The sequence below is a fragment of the Leucoraja erinacea genome, chromosome 22 (genome assembly GCF_028641065.1).
Source record: "Leucoraja erinacea ecotype New England chromosome 22, Leri_hhj_1, whole genome shotgun sequence".
Classification (NCBI taxonomy): Eukaryota; Metazoa; Chordata; class Chondrichthyes; order Rajiformes; family Rajidae; genus Leucoraja; species Leucoraja erinaceus.
The window spans coordinates 24,264,660-24,285,086 of record NC_073398.1 but is presented as its reverse complement, the minus strand read 5'-3'; the positions used below and the strand labels follow the sequence as shown (position 1 = coordinate 24,285,086).

Genomic DNA, 20,427 nt, shown 5'->3' with positions numbered 1-20,427 from the left:
CAGCAGACAAGGCCGAAGTGTTAAACCAGCAGTTTTGTTTGATTTTTATTGAAGAATAATTCCCGTCATTGAACTCACAACAAACTGCAAAAATTACAGATCTTAAGGTAACAACGAACGAGGTGCAGAAATTATTGGAAGAAATCAAACCAAAGAATGCATCAGGGCCAGACCAGATACCAGCCAGAGTTTTAAAGAATTGTGCAGCAAGCTTAGATCGAGTCTTCCAAAACATTTTTTCAGAAGTCTGTGGATAGAGGAGAACTTCCAGAAGATTGGCTGAATGCTAACATTGTCCCCATCTATAAAAAAGGAGATAGGATAAATCCTGCAAATTATCGCCCAGTTTCACTGACCTCCATACCATGCAAGATTCTCCAACATATAATCCACCGACATATTATGGACCATACTGACTTCCACAAGATACCAACAAACCACCAACATGGCTTTAGACAGGGTCGATCATGTGAAACCCAACTGGCAGGACTCATCGATGATCTAGCCAGGTCACTTGATAACAAGGGTCAGACTGACCTGATTATATTAAACTTCAGTGAGGCTTTTGATAAGGTTCCCCATAAGCGGCTCCTGTACAAGGTCAACCATGTAGGAATAGACGGCAACTTCTTAAAATGGATTGAGATCTTTGTGACAACGAGACACCAGCAAGTTCTCTTGGAGGGAGGGAGGTCTATTGAAACTTCTGTGACATCAGGTGTACCACAGGACAACATGGGTAGCCATACATTGCTTGCTGTCGACCATCACCCATATCTAGGAGTCGAATTAAGCAAAGATTTAAGTTGGGCGACGCATAGTAGTCAAGTGTCTAACAAAGCAAATAGAACTCTCGGCCTTAAAATAAATTTTCACACATGTTGTACATCTGTCAAAGAGAGTGCCTACAAGTCCTTGGTCAGGCCCAAATTGGATTATTGTGGAGCCGTATGGGATCCTTTTAACAACAACAACAAGATCACCCTGAAGAAAGTATAACGCCTGAGCAGCCCGCTTTGTATGTAATGACTACAACGCAAATCAAGCGTGAATAATATGCTGACTTCCCTCGGATGGGATACCCTCGAGCTCTGCAGAATCAGGCTAAGACATTGCAATTTACAAGGGGATTCACAAAATCACACCATCAAATCTTCTGTCATCTAGACCCTGAAACAAGACAAAATAATGGTCCCTCCATCATCAACTTGCTAAATGTCAATAAACGTTGCTACCAATATTCCCTTTACCCAAGGACGATAAGGGAAGGTAATATGTTACCACCCAACACACGTGCTGCTCCCGATGTTAAGTCATTTAAAATGGGGATTGAGACTAGATCTCCTCAACTTGGTCAAAAAGGCCCACTTCAAAATGTAATCACTACTCTACTCACTTCGACCTGTGCGAGATAACCACTTATGAGGTGTTTGCGCAGTAATCAACCAGAACTAGAACCAAATACAGAACAGTAGGTTATTAATTTCATTTAGATTGTGAGGTTTTGTTGTATACATTGGCTGCTTCTTCTGCTTACATAATAGTGTGACTGTGTTTCAAAACGGGCTGTGAAGTACTTTTGAAAACCCCAAGGACATGGTAAAGACCAAAATGATTCTATATTTATTTATAGTCTCGCCCTGGACTTATTTGGCTACTTGCATATGGTGTGCATAATGGGATATCAAACTAAATACTTTAAGTCGTAAATTCTTATCAATGTTTTGTTAAGTATTTAGAAGTATTCTACTGAATTGTGGTTGATAAATTGTGTCTTTGACTGAATGGTTATTGATTGTATCTTCTATTATTCCCCAAAAGGCCTTTGAACTTGCAACCGGAGATTACTTATTTGAACCTCATTCTGGTGAAGACTACTCCAGGGATGAAGGTGAGTGAATATGCATACTTTTAAAGTTTATATTAAATTTGAATAATTTAATTCAGTACATTTAGCATTGAATGGTCATATCCAATGATCATTTCACTGCTAAATAAAATTTCATTCTCTGATTTCCATCTCCACAATTTATTTTATTAGCTACAACCATATCTGCTTGAATTTGAATTTTGGATTGTTATTTAAGATTTGTGGAATGATGAATAATTATTACTGTGAATAATTAAATGATTGTTAAAGTTTGTTGATGTACAGATGTAATTTTTTTAAAGTAAAAATTTGATTTGCATTGATCAAATGCCTGAAAAATGGATAGGTATGGTGAGGAATTTGATATCAGCTTAATTTCTTTGCAGTAACAAAAATAGAAATCCCCTTACTTTTGACATAATTGTATGTTTTTATCAAACTTCAACACAAAGATTATTGCTTTAGCTTCCACACACAAATAGGTATTCAGTTATTCAGTGTTTGTGTAGGAGTGGGAGAATGGCTTGGAGGCATTTAGTCCATTAATGCTTCGAACCCATGAATTTGTCATCCGTGTCTGGTGTCTTTCACGCTGAATGTCTCATAATATCCCTGCGCATCAGAGTATTGCCAGAGAGCTGGATGACTGTTAATGTGAAGCCTATTGCAAAAGGAGATTGAAATTAAAGATCAGTTACCTTCACATAGGCAAAAAAGATCTTTAGTTAAAAGATGTTACTGAAAATTATGTATAAATTAAAAATGTTATAATTAGTGGTCATTTCAAAAGGGGCAGTCAGGTTTGACCAAGCTTATTGAATTCATTGAAGAATTGAGAGACAAAATATAAAAGAGTGTGGGAAGGAACCTATAGATGCTGGTTTACACTGAGTAATGTTGCAGCTGTAGTTTACATGTATTTTCAGTAGATATGTGATTGCAATAGGGTGTGTAGTGATGGGATAAATACTGCAGAGCTGACTGGAAACCATAAAATAATAAATATTAAAAGTTGTTACTATGATTGGGAGACTGGGCAATTGTGTTTCCAAGGCACAGTGGTGGGATGGATGTTTTTCGCCATTTACATGAATAATAGCAATCTGAAGTCCAATTCAGGATTTGTGGAGAACAAATTAATTGGATTGCAACATAGCACATGGCAATTATAAATGCTGATAGTTGGCAAATTTCAGTAATGATTGGTATGGGATCAGTGAACGTGACAGTGCAGGCTGAATGGCAACCTGGCTGAATGACCTGTTCCTGCCCCTAACTTGTATATTTGAATGTATGTTAAATTGTTAAGCTATAAAAAACAATCCAGGGTCTGAAGTGCATTTCTGGAGGGGGGAGTTGATAAGTAAATTTATGTTTGATGGTATTGAACTCAGACCACATTAGGAATACTGTCCTCTATATTATGAAAAACTACATTGATGTGGGGAAGGACATACTCAGGAGTAATGAAACTTGTAGGTTGCTTGAAAATTGTGATTCTGTGTGTATGATTATTATATATTAGGCTGCTGCACGACTTGTCTTTGAAACAACTTTCCCAGTTTTGGTACAAGACCCAAGGTGTTAAAAAGGAAGAGTTTACATAGTTGATTTAGCTGGAAGTGATTTTGTCATGTTCACTGTCTTGATTCTGTTTTTGAATTGAGTAGCTTGATCACCTATTTCAGAGAGCAGTTAAAAGTCAATCACATTGCTGCAGGTTTGGGTCAGACAGGACGGGGGGAAAGGCAGGTTTCCTCCCCTAAAGTCAATTAGGTGAGGTTATGACAATTGTTTAGCAGTGGTTACCCAATAATAAACCAGTTTTTCAGTTCAGTCTGATAGGATTCTGGATCATGAGTCGATGTCACAAGGATTAATTGTGACATATTAACAATAGTATCCTATTCTAAATTAAAATTATGAAATATGTTTATAGGTTAGATGTCAAAATGAATGACCATTACCTGACACTAATAAATCCATGAGAAATCCTTTCATACACAGTAACTCGAATGTACAACTTATGTCCACAAGGAGGTTAGCATCATAGCCATGTTTTAGAAAAAGCTAGAAACAAATAATTTGGGCATTTGAATGATGCTGTTTGCATTGGATGAAGAGGAGTTGGAGCATGTTTGGAGAGACAATTCTGTGTAGACAAGAACATTTTCTGTACATTTCAATTAGGGTAGAAGTTTTTTTTTTTAAATGCTTCTAATGGAAATGCTTAGCGTTCAAATAAGCAAAGAAAACCTTCTACCTTAGTTTACATATTTTTTAAATAATGGTGGCACATATTACACATCTGAACAAATTGTTTTTATCGATTCTTAAAGCAATCTTTCTTTACTGGCAAAATAAATTTGACTTTTGAAATACTTTTGTCATATTTAAGCATGCTTTATCTGCTTAATTTATAGCATTTTTTAAAAAACTTTGAATATGTGTCTTAGACATTAGACAATAGGGGCAAGAGTAGGCCATTCGGCCCTTCGAGCCAGCACCACCATTCAATGTGATCATGGACTCCCCCAACATCGGGAACATGTTTCCGACCTCCAGCATGTCCAAACCCTTAACAATCTTATATGTTTCAATAAGATTCCCTCTCATCCTTCTAAACTCCAGAGTGTACAAGCCCAGCCGCTCCATTCTCTCAGCATATGATAGTCCCGCCATCCCAGGAATTAATCTTGTAAACCTACGCTGCACCCCCTCAATAACAAGAATGTCCTTCCTCAAATTAGGGGACCAAAACTGTACGCAATACTCCAGGTGTGGTCTCACTGGGGCCCTGTACAACTGCAGAAGGATCTCTTTGCTCCTATACTCGACTCCTCTTGTTATAAAGGCCAACATGCCATTCGCTTTCTTCACTGCCTGCTGTACCTGCATGCTTGCTTTCATAGACTGATGAAGAAGTACCCAGATCCCGTTGTACTTCCCCTTTTCCCAACTTGACACCATTTAGACAGTAATCTGCCTTCCTGTTTTTTTATACCAAAGTGGATAACCTCACATTTATCCACATTAAACATCATCTGCCATGCATCTGCCCACTCCCCCAACCTGTCCAAGTCACCCTGCATTCTCATAGCATCCTTACAGTTCACACTGCCACCCAGCTTTGTGTCATCTGCAAATTTGCTAATGTTACTTTGAAATCCTTCATCCATATCATTGAAGTATATTGTAAATAGCTGCGGTCCCAGCACCGAGCCTTGCGGTAGGTACCCCACTAGTCACTGCCTGCCATTCTGAAAGGAACCCGTTAATCCCTACTCTTTGTTTCCTGTCTGCCAACCAATTTTCTATCCATGTCAGCACTCTACCCCCAACACCATGTGCTCTAATTTTGCCCACTAATCTCCTATGAGAGACCTTATCAAATGCTTTCTGAAAGTCCAGGTACACTACATCCACTGGCTCTCCCTTGTCCATTTTCCTAGTTACATCCTCAAAAAATTCCAGAAGATTAGTCAAGCATGATTTCCACTTCGTAAATCCATGCTGACTCGGACCGATCCTCTTACTGCTATCCAAATGTGCCGCTATTTCATCTTTTATAATTGACTCCAGCATTTTCCCCACCACCGATGTCAGGCTAACTGGTCTATAATTCCCTGTTTTCTCTCTCCCACCTTTCTTAAAAAGTGGAATAACATTAACTACAATCCCCAGGAACTGATCTTGAGTCTATGGAACATTGGAAAATTATCACCAATGCATCCCACGATTTCTAGAGCCACTTCCTTAAGTACCCTGGGATGCAGACCATCAGGCCCTGGGGATTTATCAGCCTTCAGTGCCATCAGTCTATCCAACACCATTTCCTGCCTAATATGGATTTCCTTCAGTTCCTCCGTCACCCCCGATCCTTTGGCCACTACTATATCAGGAAGATTGTTTGTGTCCTCCTTAGTGAAGATGGATCCAAAGTACCTGTTCAACTCATCTGCCATTTCCTTGTTCCCCATAATAAATTCACCTTTTTCGGTCTTCAAGTGTCTTAACTAATTTTTTCCTCTTCACATACCTAAAGAAGCTTTTACTATCCTCCATTATATTCTTGGCTAGCTTATCTTCGTACTTCATCTTTTCTCCCCGTCTTGTCTTTTCAGTTATCTTCTGTTGCTCTTTAAACATTACCCAATCCTCTTGCTTCCCGCTCATCTTTGCTACGTTGTACTTCTTCCCTTTTATTTTTATCCTGTCCCAAACGTCCCTTGTCAGCCACGGTCGCCCCTTATTCCCCTGGGAATCTTTCTTCCTCCCAGGAATGAACTGATCCTGCACCTTCTGTATTATTCCTAGAAATAGTACAGATTTGAACTTGATTTGAATCCAGGTGATGTTGATGATCACCTCTATGTTCCAGCCTTTTCTTTTCCATATCTATTTGCTTTTAGATTCCCTTGCAGTAACCACATAGACACAATGTTTTGTAACTAGTTTGGCGTTTAATACGATCATCCCCTCCATGCTGGTTACCAAGCTCTCAGATCTGGGTCTCTGCGCATCCCCCTGCAATTGGATCCTTGACTTCCTCATCCACAGACCACAGTATGTCCGTATTGGTGGAAATATGTCATCCCCGATAAGAATCAGCACGGGAACACCTCAAGGCTGCCTGCTCAGCTCTCTGATTTACTCACTCTATACTCATGACTGCGTAGCCGGACATAGTGCGAACTCCATCATCAAGTTCGCCGACGACATCACAGTTGTGGGACGAATCACTGATGGTGACGAGTCAGAGTATAGAAGTGAGATCGAGCGATTGACCAAATGGTGCCAGCACAATAATCTGGCTCTCAACACTAGCAAAACCGAGGAACTGATTGTGGACTTTGGAACGGGTAGGGTAGGGACCCACAATCCCATTTATATCAATGGGATGGTGGAAAGGGTCAAGAACTTCAAATTCCTGGGCGTGCATATTTCCGAAGATCTTTCCTGGTCCCAGCACACTGATGCAATAATAAAGAAAGCACATTAGCGCCTCTACTTCCTGAGAAGATTACGGAGAGTCGGTACGTCAAAGAGGACTCTCTCGACTTTCTACAGGTGCACAGTAGAGAGCGTGCTGACTGGTTGCATCGTGGCTTGGTTCGGCAACTTGAACGTCCAGGAGCGGAAAAGACTGCAGAAAGTTGTGACCACTGCCCAGTCCCTCATCGGCTCTGATCTCCCCACCAATGAAGGGAACTATTGCAGTTGCTGCCTCAAAAAGGCTGCCAGCATCATCAAGGACCCACACCATCCTGGCCACACACTGATCTCTCCGCTGCCATCAGGTAGAATGTACAGGAGCCTGAAATCTGGTAGATCCAGGTTCATGAACAGCTTCTTCCCCACAGCCATCAGGCTATTAAACTCACCAAAAAACAAACTCTGAACTATAACAGCCTATTGCACTTTATCTGTTTTTTTATGTGTATATATATATGGTCTATGCTATATAGACACACTGAACTGTTCTGTATTGATGCTAACTATATTCTGTTGTGCTGCAGCAAGCAAGAATTTCATTGTCCTATCTGGGCCACATGACAATAAACTCTCTTGACTTGACTTGCATCGAATCTTGATGCTGAATCTAACTCAAACATATGTATGGGATTACTGCAAACATGAGTGGTTAGATCTGTTTTTCAAATTTACTAATTCTAGTTTCTTTTCCTCTCTTTATGTCCCACCTTTTTTCTTCCCTGCCTTCCCACTCCTGATTCCCCTTTTCTCTTCTTCATAGACCACATAGCACACATCATAGAGCTGCTAGGCAATATCCCAAGACACTTTGCTCTTTCTGGGAAATATTCTCGGGAATTCTTCAATCGCAGAGGTAGTACCTCTTCTCTTTGAAAGGTCCTGTCACACAGACAGAAGTGGAGAGAGTTTTCCATGGCTACTGAATATGTATAGTCCAGTCCGCTAACCAAAATTAATGTCTGCTATGAACATTGGGATTACTGTTTATCAATTTTTCTTCAGTTGAAAACAGATGCAATGGAAATTAAAGCTGATTGTTTAGGGCGGGATATTTCCAAGCCTGTGATCTGTTGTAGAATGTACATAATGATATTAACAATGGAAGCAGACATGGCAAAATCTGATGAATAGGTATTGGTAATGTTGTCTCACGTTTTAAACATAAATCTTGCCAAATTCCTTTTGAATTTAAGTATTTTGATTAAAACATAATGCTTATCAGCATTTTCTAGAAATGCTGACGTCCTAAAGATTAAAATGAAAGCAAAAGTGCGATTAAAAGTTTGATATTTACAGGAGTCCAAGGAATAATGGGGCTTCTTCAGTGTCAAGGAGGAAACACTCTTGTCTGTACCAGGACTAGTATCCCATGATGCATGCATTGTACTGATTAAACTGTTTTTGTTTTGCTGGCAATATTCTTCAATACAGATCACATAGCTTTGATCATTGAACTGCTGGGGAAAATCCCTCGAAAGTTCGCAATGTCTGGAAAATATTCCAAGGAGTTTTTCACCAAAAAAGGTAACAATAGTTATGAAGCACTGACTCAAGTACATTAAATGTTCTGAGGTAATTTAAAATATATACAATTGGCCTTGTCAATTTTTGGACAAATACATTAGTTATGATTAATGTCAGGGAAACAAGTATTCTACAAGAAGCTGATGAATGCTGATCGTGATGCTGAATGCTTTGACATTTCTATGAGACCAACACAAGAATTAAGTAATTGAGACATTATGCCTTTCAGATTTTTTTTTATTTCACTGTCACGGCTTTTCATATTTTTATGTGTGTCAAGTGTAATTAAATGGTTCTAGGAATTGATGCAAGGGTGGTCAGTTAATATGCTAAATTTTAAATATAAATCCGATAGCCATTGCAAGAAGTTTTGAAATTAACATCACAGTCATTAGGTTCCAATATATTTAGAAATGTATCTATTGAGAAAATGGAATACAACATTATTATATTGCTGAAACCTGTACTTGGCCTTGTATGGTTTTGGAAGTCTGTTACAAGATGTAGATTGCATTATTTAATGAGGGTCTATTCCATAATAAATTATGTAAGATTGTGTAGAAGTTTATTTCATATATATAACCATATTTAACATATGTCTATATTAAACATATGTCTATGTTTTTAATAAGGAACACTTATGGCAATTTTTAGAGGTCATCAGTATGTGCAGCTCTGGACAATAAGAAAGGAATTGCTAATTGGCGTTCAGTTTGCAGTCTCTTGTGTCCCTTATTTAACTTATTTCACAGTTCTGGCGAAGGATCTTTAACCTGAATGGTAACTGTTTCTCTACATAGATGTTGCTTGACCTGCTGAGTGTTTCAAGCATTTTCCGATTTTATTCCAGAGTTTTTTTATCTGCACTTTTGGTTTCACCATGTAGAAATTACAGCAGTGTTTATACATAGTCCCCCCATTTCAGGGCACCATAATATTTGGGACACAGCAATGCCATGTAAATGAAAGTAGTCATGTGCATTATTTTGTTGCATATCCTTTGCATGCAATGACTGCTTGAAGTCTGCGATTCATGGACATCACCAGTTGCTGGGTGTCTTCTCTTATGATGCTCTGCGAGGCCTGTATTTAAACCATCTTTAGCTTATGTTTGTTTTGGGGGCTAGTCTCCTTCAGTTTTCTCTTCAGCATATAAAAGGCATGCTCAATTGGGTTCAGATCCGGTGATTACCTTGGCCACTCAAGAATTGACCATTTTTTAACTCCTTTGTTGCTTTAGCAGTATCTTTGGGATCATTGTCTTGCTGTAGACTACCATCAGCAGTTGTATCATCAATGAAGATCAGTGAGCCAGCACCTTCAGCAGCCATACATGCCCAAGCCATAACACCCCCACCACTGTGTTTCACAGATGAGGTGCTATGCTTTGGATCTTGGGCAGTTCCTTCTCTCCTCCATACTTTGCTCTTGCCATCAGTCTGATATAAGTTAATCTTCGTCTCATCTGTCCACAAGACCTGTTTCCAGAACTGTGGTTGCTCTTTTAAGTACTTCTTAGCAAACTGCAACCTGGCCAACCAGTGGTTTGCATCTTGCAGTGTAGCCTCTGTATTTCTGTTCATGAAGTCTTCTGCGGACAGTGGTCATTGACAAATCCACACCTTACTCCTGAAGAGCGTTTCTGATCTGTCGGACATGTGTTTAGGGATTTTTCTTTATTATAGAGATAATTCTGTCATCAGCTGTGGAGGTCTTCCTTGGCCTGCCAGTCCCTTTGCGATTAGTATAAACACAGCTGTAATTTCTACATGGTGAAACCAAAATGTATGAAAATGGTCTTTAATAAAATCTGACAATGTGCACTTTAACCATTTGTGATTTTTTCTATTACAAATCTCAAATTGTGGAGTACAGAGGCAAATAAATAAACGATGGGTCTTTGTTCCAAACATTATGGAGGGCACTTTATCTTGAGGAAAGGTTATCATCCTCGCCATTCACCATCTTCCATCATCTTTCTGCTGTCATCTTTGTTGTTCTCCTTTGCACTTGTTGCTCGACTGGATCTACAGGAAATGAACACTTAAACAAATTAGAATTGAAGTGATGGAAAGTAAGAATGCCATTCTAACACATTGCGTGTTTGCTCACATATTTTGCTGGGAAAATTATCATGATTAGGACGTCTCCAGCAGAATGCCGCCTCATGAGTTACATGTAATCTTTGAGAGCTTTTAGCTGGGACACTCTTTTTCAAAATGACACAAACATTTTCAAAATCTCTTCTGGAACCCATTGATAGCAGTTCCCTTTGCTGCTAGGTTGGTAAATTATCCACTGAATATTTAGAATATACTCTAAAATGGTTTTATTCAATTTAAAGTTATTCTTGTCTTCATTCTGTGGCAATATTTACTGACAGTTCAGGATGCATCTCTGCTTATTTAAACTTGAGATCAAGAGCAGTAATGATTAATCAGGCAATTTCAAATAGCATTCCAGTGCATGTGGATAAATAAAGTTGGATGACTAGATTAATGCAACTAAATTAGAGGAAAACATGGAAAGCTGTTGGATAGGGCACTCTATACTAAGGGGCAGCATTGCAATGTGTCGCCAACAGATCATGAAAGAAACTGCTCAAGCAAACATATGTGGAACTTCAGACCAGACCTTTTAATAGTTTGTGGTCCAGTGCAATGATCTGTTTTGTAGAATAACTAATGATAATAAAACTAGGACACTCCATGGACGGTGTAGTTATAATGGCATAAATGTGAAAAATATACATCTTCTAGATGCGCTGGGATGCATCCTCAGTGATGTGGTCTGGGGTCATCGGGTGTTTCGGTTCTCACAACATCAGACACCTTCGCCCAGGTGACACAGCCGGGGTTGATCAGGCCTGACGTGCGTCCCAACAGCATCTAGGCATCTTAATAATTATTCTGCAGGGGTTGGGAGATTCTAGTGCGTGGAGGGACTGGGGTCTGTGGGATGAATCCTGGCCGGGCTCCTCCTGCGGCTCACCAGGTTCAAGGCCTGTGCGCTGCACCTCTTTCATCTTTCTCCGAGCATTTCATTCTCGCCTGATGGATTTTTAGGCCATGGTGGTTCATTAGGCCTTTCCATAGCTTTATTGGGCGTCTTTCTCATGAAAGACACAGACTGGGGTGTTAACCCAGCCTGTTCTGGGTGCCGTCTTTCCGTGCCATCAACTGTCTCTCCAGTAGTCACGAAAAGAAAAGCTGTGGGGGGTGGCAGGAAATGTATTGGAGTCAGCAACTTTGTGTATATATTCCTTTGGTCTTGTTTATTGATCATTTATTGTGCACTGTGCAATAGTACAAATATACAACAAAGCAATCTCAAATATGTTGCAATTGCCATAAGTTTCAATATTGGCTAACATCAAGAAGCTGTTTAGTTTTTAGTTTGATTTAGTTTATTATTTTCATGTGTACCGAGGTACAGTGAAAAGCTTTTGTTTGTGTGCTATCCAGACAAAGAATATATTGTACATGATTACAATCAAACAGTCCACAGTGGACAGATAAAGGATAAAGGGTACAACATTTAGTGTGAGATGAAATCCGATAACGTCCGATTAAAGATAGTTCAAAGGTCTTCAATGAGGTAGATGGGAGGCCAGGATCATTCTGTGGCAAGTGATAGGATGGTTCATAGATAACAGCTGGGAAGAAACTGTCCCTGAATCTGGAGATATGAGTTTTCAAACTTCTGTACCTCTTGTCTAATGAGAGAGCAGAGAAGAGGGAGCAACGGGGTGTGACTGGTCCTTGATTATGCTGGTGGCCTTGCCAAGGCAGCATCAAATGAAGATGGAGTGAATGGAAGAGAGATTGATCTGCATGATGTTCTGGGCTACATCCACAACTCTCTGCAATTTCTTGCGGTGTTTGATGGATCTGTTCCCAAATTTAGCTGTGATGCATCCCGATAAAATGCTTTCTATGGCGTATCTGTAGAAGTTGGTGATGGTTGTTGGGGACATGCCGAACTTCATAAGTATTTGTTGAAATATAGTTATATGTATGTAGTGTTGAAGTAAGGAGTATCTTTACATCTACCTTTTAATGTATTACTAGACTAAGTGGGACCCAATGGGTCCCATGTTCACACGGGAGGGCTGGTCCCCCAACGCAATATTCAACCTCTCCACCAATTCCAATATTGGTGGCCAGTGGGGGGAGGGGGGGGCTTTCTGGAGCACTGGTATGGGTGTTGTGGGCTGAAGGGACTGGTCTCCAGAGGGCTAGTATGGACATTGTGGGCCAAATGGATTATTGGGGTGGCATCTCAGTCCCTCAAGCCTGATGTGCTGGCAGCCGACTCATGGCTGCTGTGCTGGCAGTTGACTCACGGCTATTCCTTGAAATTCCATTTCAAGCAGGGTGCAAGGCCACCAAATTCAAATCCATTTTCCTACCATTTCAAGCAAGGTGCAAGGCCACCGAATTCAAGTGCAGTTTCTTACTTCAAGCAGGATGCAAGATCACCAAATTCAAGTGCAGTTTCATACCACTTCAAGCAGGGTGCAAGGCCACCAAACTCAAGTGCAGTTTCATACCATTTTGTGCAGGGTGCAAGGCCACCACATTCAAATGCAGTTTCATACCATTTCAAGCAGGATGAAACCACCATAAAACCACACAAAACACCACACCCACAATTCAGTAGCCATTCAGTGTGTTCAGTTGATTCACAGCTCAGACAGTCGTGACCTCTCCCTCCCCCATCATGCAGAGACTGAGCCACACCCACAGTTCCAGGTTTTATAATCCCTCCCCCCTCCCACCGGAAAAGGTGTGGCCTTCATGGTGTGATTGACAGGAGAGAGATTCTCAACACTTTTATTTTTCATTGATGGGAAGAATCCTCTGCACCTGGTGAGCAGAGGAGGACTGAGTAAGATGGGCAAAAATCACAGCCGTAAGTGGTAGCGTTTTATCTAAAATCAATATACAGTGCAAACAGGATTTTGTCAAGTTTAGACCACCATCCATTTGCAGTGCTTTTACTTCAACCCAAAACCCCCAGCCAACCAACCATTCGCAGCACTTTTACTTCAACCCAAAACCCCCAGCCAACCAACCATTCGCAGTGCTTTTACTTCAACCCAAAACCCCCCCCCACCATTTCGCTTTGCTTTTTTTCATTTTCAAACCCAAAGGGCACCCCAGTAAAACCATTTGCACATGTGTTCAGTGTTTTACTTCAACCCACCCCCCCCCCCCCCCCAACCATTTGCAGAGTGCTTTTAGTCCCTCCACCCTCCCACCAACCCCAGAGAGAATGTCCCATTTTTTAAACATTAAATTCCATTTGCAGATGGGCTTTTACTTCAACCCGTAAGTGGCAGCGTTTTTTCTAAAATCATGAACCAGAAAAAACAGGAAGTGGTCACTTTTGCCATGCCTTTACTTAGAAAACCTCGTAAGAGGAATCTAAAGGCAGACACTTGTGAAGAAAGTTTGAAGATGAGTGAAATACAGAGGAACCTAGGTGTGTATAAATCACAATAAGCCAGGGGCAGCCACAGTAAGTGGCTACAAAGACAAATGCATACTGGCCTTTATTGTGGGAGGCTTGGAGTATAGAAATAGGGAAGTATTCAACAATTACACAGATACAGATGAAGCACAGTTTTGGTCTCCTTATTTAAGAAAAGATATACTGCCACCAGAGACAATCCAAAAGATATTCATCAGGCTAAATATTGGTGTGCGAGGGTTATCCAATCACAATTGGCCAAATAAATTAGATCCATATTCTTTGTAGTTTAGGTGGTGATCTTGTTGAAGCATATAACACCTTGGGGTGCATGACAGGGTGGATGTTGAGATATTTCTACTAGTGGCTGAATCTTGAATGAGGGCATATGATTTATGGGGTGGTCATTTAAAATAGAGATGCATGGGAACTTCTTGCAGTGGATGTTGAATTCTCTACCAAAGTAGATTGTGGAAGCTTATTCATTAGGGGTATTTAAAGAAGTAGTAGATACATTTTTGAAGGACTGGGAATTGAGGGCATTGAAGGAACACTGAAGATGAGGCCTGGGACAGATCAGCGATGGCAAGCTTGAGGGGTGAAGTGGTCTTTTATGTTTTAACCATTTTAGTTGGGGGACTTTCTAAAAGTTTAAAATACCATAGGGAATGCATTGTACAAGAACTAGAAAAGAAGGTTTGACAATGAATCATCATGATTAATTTAACCTCAGGTTTAAAAATACCTGACTGACCTTAAAGTGGGCCACTGACATAAAAAATATTTTTATTGCGAACCTATTTTGGTTTCAATATAAAAATTCTGAAAATAGAAGGAAGCCAACCTACTGGCACATTTCTGATGCGGTTTCCTTCTGGCAGTTACTGTGCTTCTAGAGTGCTTTTGGTGGAGTTTCTTACACATTATGTCCATGTCAATGATCCATTACTCATCCACACTAATCTCATTTATCTGGTCCATAGCCTGTGCTTGGGCAATGATGACGGTGCACCATGAAAACTGATTGATCCAGAATGAATCTTTTATGTTGTAATGTCAGAACCTTAGAACCTAAACAGCTAAAGGTTGCAACCCTAAAGGTTACAGTTCAGGTAGATAACATGGTGAAGAAGGCATAGGAGATATTGGTCTTCATTTGCCAAGGTAGAGAATATAAGAGCACAACCTTATAAAATGTTCATTAGGCTACACCCAGAGTACTGTGTGCAGTTCTGATCATACAATGTAGGAAGAATATGATTGCACTGGAGAGGGTGTTTTTCTCTAAGTAGAGGAGGTTGAGGGGCCACCCGCTGAAGTATACAAAATTATGAGGGCAGAGATTAGATGAATGGTGAGAAATTTATCTCCATAATTGGGACGCTAAAACCAGAAGGCAATATTTAACGTGAAGGAATCAGAGATTTTCTTTCCACCTAGAGAGCAGTTGCAATCTCAAATGCATTGTCTGAGAATGGAGGCAGGTACTCTCACAATATTTAAAATATCTGCTTGAATTGCCCAGGCATAGAAAGCTATGGACCAAATATTGGTAAATTACAATAGTCTACATGGTTACTTGATTGTTGGCATGCACATGATGGCCAAAAGGACTCTGAAACAAGTGATGGATTGATTTTTGTATAAATGACCTCAGTAAGTGCTATTTAAAACAATTGTTTCAGATGGATATGTGAGAATTATTTACTTCTCTACACTATGTTATATCATTTTTCAAAGAGTAGCTAAACTACTCAAATGCTGAAGCATGTTACCTCAAAGTGTACTGAGCAGTAAGATGATCCTTGATGCTAAATCACGTAAGTTAGATGAAGGAAGTATGGTTTGGGAAAGGATTATTAATATCCTTACCATTCTATGGTATTAATGGTTGATTAGCCATAAACATATTGCAATAAGTCAGTTTAAATTGACCAGGTAAAACAACTTAAGAACCAGGTTGATTGAGTGCTTATTCACTTCCTTTCAAAGCAGAAGGGAAGCACTCTTGAAAAACTTTACAATTTTCTATCTTTGTTAATAGCAAATAATTTGTCCGGTACTTCACCCATACTGCAATTGTGTTCTAGGTGTTAACTGCCTGCATGTTATAAGATGAACTGACACATGTTCATTCTTTCAGAATTTGTTCTTGCCTGAGAATATTTTTTAATGAATGTGTGTAAATTATAATGAATATTTATTGTTTTTGTGCACAGGAGAACTACGACACATTACAAAACTTAAACCCTGGAGCCTGTTTGACGTACTTATTGAGAAATATGGATGGCCTCATGAAGAAGCTGTGCAGTTCACTGACTTCTTGCTGCCCATGTTAGAAATGGTTCCTGAGAAACGAGCTTCTGCAGCGGAATGCCTCAGACACCCCTGGCTTAGCTCTTAGCAGCATTCACCAATTTTCTTCATAGAGCTGACGATGTTTATCACGGACCCAGCAAAGTGGCAAACTCTCAAACATCAGGGGTATAAATCCAAGCCTCCAAGAATAGGCTATTTTTCACTCGAGTATGGTTAATGTTTGAACTTTTGCTTTTCTGCACTGTGTCTTTGGGAAAAGTAGTTTTTGTCTTTAGCAAGAGGTAGCTGACTCTGCTAAAAACACCTAACATGTTTTGATGCTTTGTTTCTAGTATCGCCTGACCATCTCATGTTAAATTTCCTATCTGAAGGTGATAAGAATCTTTTTCATGCGTTTGGATATTTTTTGTACTTATTTATGAAAATTGTTTTAGCTGATGAGTATTAATATTGAAAGATAACTGAGATGCTACTACTATGTAAGGTAAGGAAGTAGCCGAGATATTGCAGAGCTGTACAATTGTAGCCAATAGGAAAGAAGCATTATTCTTGTAAAATCTGTAGATTTTCTTGTAAAATAGCTTTCCATATAACACAGAAATGGGACAACCTATAATATTTTCATGAATGCCATGTGCTACGAGAATGCATGTTTTGAAGCTTATTTACGTACAAATGAGGCTGTATAAATTTTACATTTGTTGGCTCAGTTAAATATTGTGTTGCTGGATATTACGTGTTCATTAATGCCTTGTAAGTCATTTTGCAGTCCAACCAGACTTTCAAAAAGTCCGATTTTAGTCCTTCAAAGGAGACTCAGCTGCAAACCTGCATTGTAATCACTGCAATTGTCCCCTAATTGTCTATCGTTATTTAAGAATTCCATAAGAACGTGTCCTTCAAAGTTTTAAATTATTATTTTTTTTACTGTGCTTCAGCATTGTCAGGTATATTGTCCAAGCAAAAGGTTTGTGATCTCCTGTACTAAAGCTGCAAAAGGAACAAAAAGGAAAACATTTTTCCATGTGCAGATTTAATATTTTGTCACAAAAAAATTATATGTTAAAATGTTTTGCTGTCAGTACAGAAATGATACTAATTGATGTGAAAATAAAAGTGAACGTGTCAAAACTTGTTTAAAATAACTTGCTGCATAGCAAACCCTTCAGATTTGCATGAAAAGAAAGTTGATCTTGGGTCTGTTTACAGCTTTGCTCTCTCAGCATCGGACAGTGGCACAACAAATTGCACTGGTCTTTGTAGCTTTTTCAGGGATTAACAATGTAAATAGGGATTTTTTTTTTAAAGCATTGAATTCTTCAGATGTTAGTTTAAGTATTTGAGTTGCTGTGTGTAATGAAAAATTTATTAGATAGCAAATATTGTGGTCAAGTGCAATTCTGGCATGTTATATCTCATCAGTAGTGAGACTTTCTACCTGTCAGGTCCAAGTGTGCACTAACCTCTAAACAGTGAATTATGTGAAAGTGAACTGACTAGTTTTATTCCAATTGTCCACTTTAATTATGGTGCCACTATTTCTAATTCTACCAGTTACTGGTTTATCCATCTGCCTTTGCAATAACTAGATTGTGGATAAATAATTCTGGTATTGTAATAGTAGCAATTGTTTGAGGTGCTTGTGACTGTCTAATTAAACTATTTTGTTTCCAAGTCGTGTTGCTCATTGGAATGGCAAGATAATTTTACGATAATTATTTAGTTGCAGATAGAATGCTGTATTATTGTGGAATAATATTTAAATGCACAATGTATGCAGATTTGTTGACATTCAAACTATAATGCTTTTATTGCTCTGACTTTAAGCAACTGCCTTATTATCCACCAGGGAAGAAAAACATTTTGGAGTAAGTCTTATGCTCTTTTTTGACTTTCCGCTCCCTTGTGTTTCTCCTTTATTCTTGTCATCAGCATAGGATCTTTGCTAACTCTTTACACTTTGTAATATGGCATTTCTTAGCTCTCTGCTCTTGGTTGAGAAAGCAGTTGTTGTTTGGTTCCCCCACTGTTGTATGTTGGACATCTTGAAAGAATAAGTTGGAGTTTCTTCAGGTATTCCATAGCTTGTGAAGTTCAGTTTAATAATGATCTTGGTATTCAGGTAGTTTTGATTTCAGAAATTGAGTTTTGTAAGTTGATATGAATTGTGCCCTCAGGATAATGTAAATTTGAGATTGTGCATGACCATTTACTGTTTTACCTCCAGTATGGCCTAAAGCATGCATTTTAGATTATTGATTAAACTAATTCACCCATGAATCTCTCTGAAATCAGGTTTCAATCCCTCCTAACAACAATAAGCGTAACCAGTTATGATTTGTTTAGTTTACTTTTTGGTTTAAAGATAGTGTGGAAACAGGCCTTTCGGCCCACCAAGTCTGTGCTGACCGTACAGTAGTTCTATGCTATCCAATTTACAGGAACCTACAAATCGGTACGTCTTTGAAATGTGGGAGGAAACCAGAACACCCGGAGAAAACCCAGGCGGTCAGAGGTAGAACGTACAAACTCCATAAAGACAGCACCCAGAATCAGGCGCTGTAAGGCAGCAGCTCCGCCATTGTGCCCTCCAGTCATTTGAAGTTTACCTGTACCTCCCCTCCAGCCTGTTTCTATTTGTAGTCTTATCTTTCATCTTTATCATCTACATGTTGCTATTACCAAAACATTGAGTCAGTTCTATTTAAATACTGATGATACCTTGCACTGCTTCTGTTAGATGAACCACAATTTCTTAGTTAAACATTGTCCTTACCTCTGCCAGATTATATTCTTGGCTCAAGCTAAAACAGACCAGATTTGGTGGCCTTTTGATGCAATATTCTACCCACCACCATGCACGTGCCTGCAATTTTATCCCGATTTGCCACTGAAACCCACGTTCATATCTTCATCAATTCCAAATTTGATTATTTTAATCTTGATCTCACTGGCCTCCCACCGTCATTTTATGATTGAAATGCCTCGATTTAATTTTGCACGTCCTTAGTCATCACAGCTTTATGACCTGGCCTACATTTTGTTCTCCAGCACCTTGCAGTTAATTTCTTAATGTTTAAGAACCTCCAGGGTCCACTCCCTCATTCACAATAACTGCATATGCTAAAAATCTTTTGAAATGCTAGCAGGTTTGGTAATGAGATAAAATGAATGAGAGTTCATGTTTTAGGTGGATGACGGAGTTTTTTCTTTTGCTTAATTTTAGGATAAATAATGCTATTATGCACTGCTTCGTAATTATTCAACTAAAATTAATTTAACTATGGAAGCGCATAATCAAAGTATTGTACTTGTGGAATAAAAACCTTTCATCTATGTACATACTGAACTAGGAGGGAATGGGGCAAAGGCGGAATTAGGTGGGGAGAGAATGGGAAAGGTACACAGAAGTAAACAAGGTGGACAGTGGGAAAACACTGGGGAGGAGAGTGGGGGGGGCTGAATTTTCCAATATTCATCCCATCGAGAAGATATCCAAGGAAGATAAGGGACAGTGTTATTTCAATTTGTTTGGTCTCAGTAACAAGGGAGAGTTCTGCAGAACTGTCACTTAGTCAACAGTTGGTTTCACTAATGTAGATGCAAGATTGTGAGCAAAGAATGCAATGGACATGTCTCTCGGAAGGAGCGGTAGGTCCCTGGTTGGTGGTGAGGGAGGTAAAGTGTAGTGAAAGGTTGGGGGGGGGGGGGGGGGGGGGGGGGGGTTGCACAGCTGCATTTAAGACTATTCAGAGTGCAGTATTACAAATAATGAATAATTGGTTTATAGTGAAAGGCCACTTAGCTATTATTTATTCCTTAAGTATTAGATCGCCAAGGCTGAGGAATAGAAGCAAGTGTAATGTATTAAAGCAAAATCTTTAATACATTACTCATGACACTTGAGGTAAGAACATGCTCTGCCAGATAGCATTGTGTACCTGTGTCTCATTCTTGTTATACTTCTGCTAAGCCTTCATTCATTATTTTGTATGATTGAGTGTAACACACTTGGGGGGATAAATATTACATTCGACCCCAAGGCCTCACCTTTTCATCACTTAAGGCTGTTGTCCACTAATTAATGTCTTACCCAAATTGTGATATTCTGCAACAGCAGGCTTAACTGCAAAGGGTTGGTGTGTTTAGTTTCATCATGGCTGCTCCCAGCGTTTCTGGCCACCATCTCTGCTGCTTCTTGGGCGTCTTGACCTCTCAAACCCGGACCTCAGATTCACCTGTTG

At 39.5% G+C, this 20,427-nt stretch overlaps 1 protein-coding gene across 9 annotated transcripts in view; it reads left to right on the top strand.

Annotated features, from left to right (window-relative positions):
* LOC129707820 (SRSF protein kinase 2-like) overlaps nt 1-17,314 on the top strand; it is a 133,891-nt gene extending 116,577 nt beyond the window's left edge. For 4 of the 9 annotated variants that reach the window (XM_055653190.1, XM_055653189.1, XM_055653193.1 and 1 more), the window contains 4 exons: nt 1,822-1,891; nt 7,626-7,718; nt 8,297-8,389; nt 16,084-17,314. In XM_055653190.1, the coding sequence (XP_055509165.1) occupies nt 1,822-1,891; nt 7,626-7,718; nt 8,297-8,389; nt 16,084-16,268 (441 nt within the window). In that variant the 3' untranslated portion in view covers nt 16,269-17,314. The remainder of the gene's footprint in view (nt 1-1,821; nt 1,892-7,625; nt 7,719-8,296; nt 8,390-16,083) is intronic. The other 5 variants (XM_055653191.1, XM_055653196.1, XM_055653192.1 and 2 more) reach the window with 3 other exon arrangements.
* Nucleotides 17,315-20,427: the final 3,113 nt, after the last annotated feature.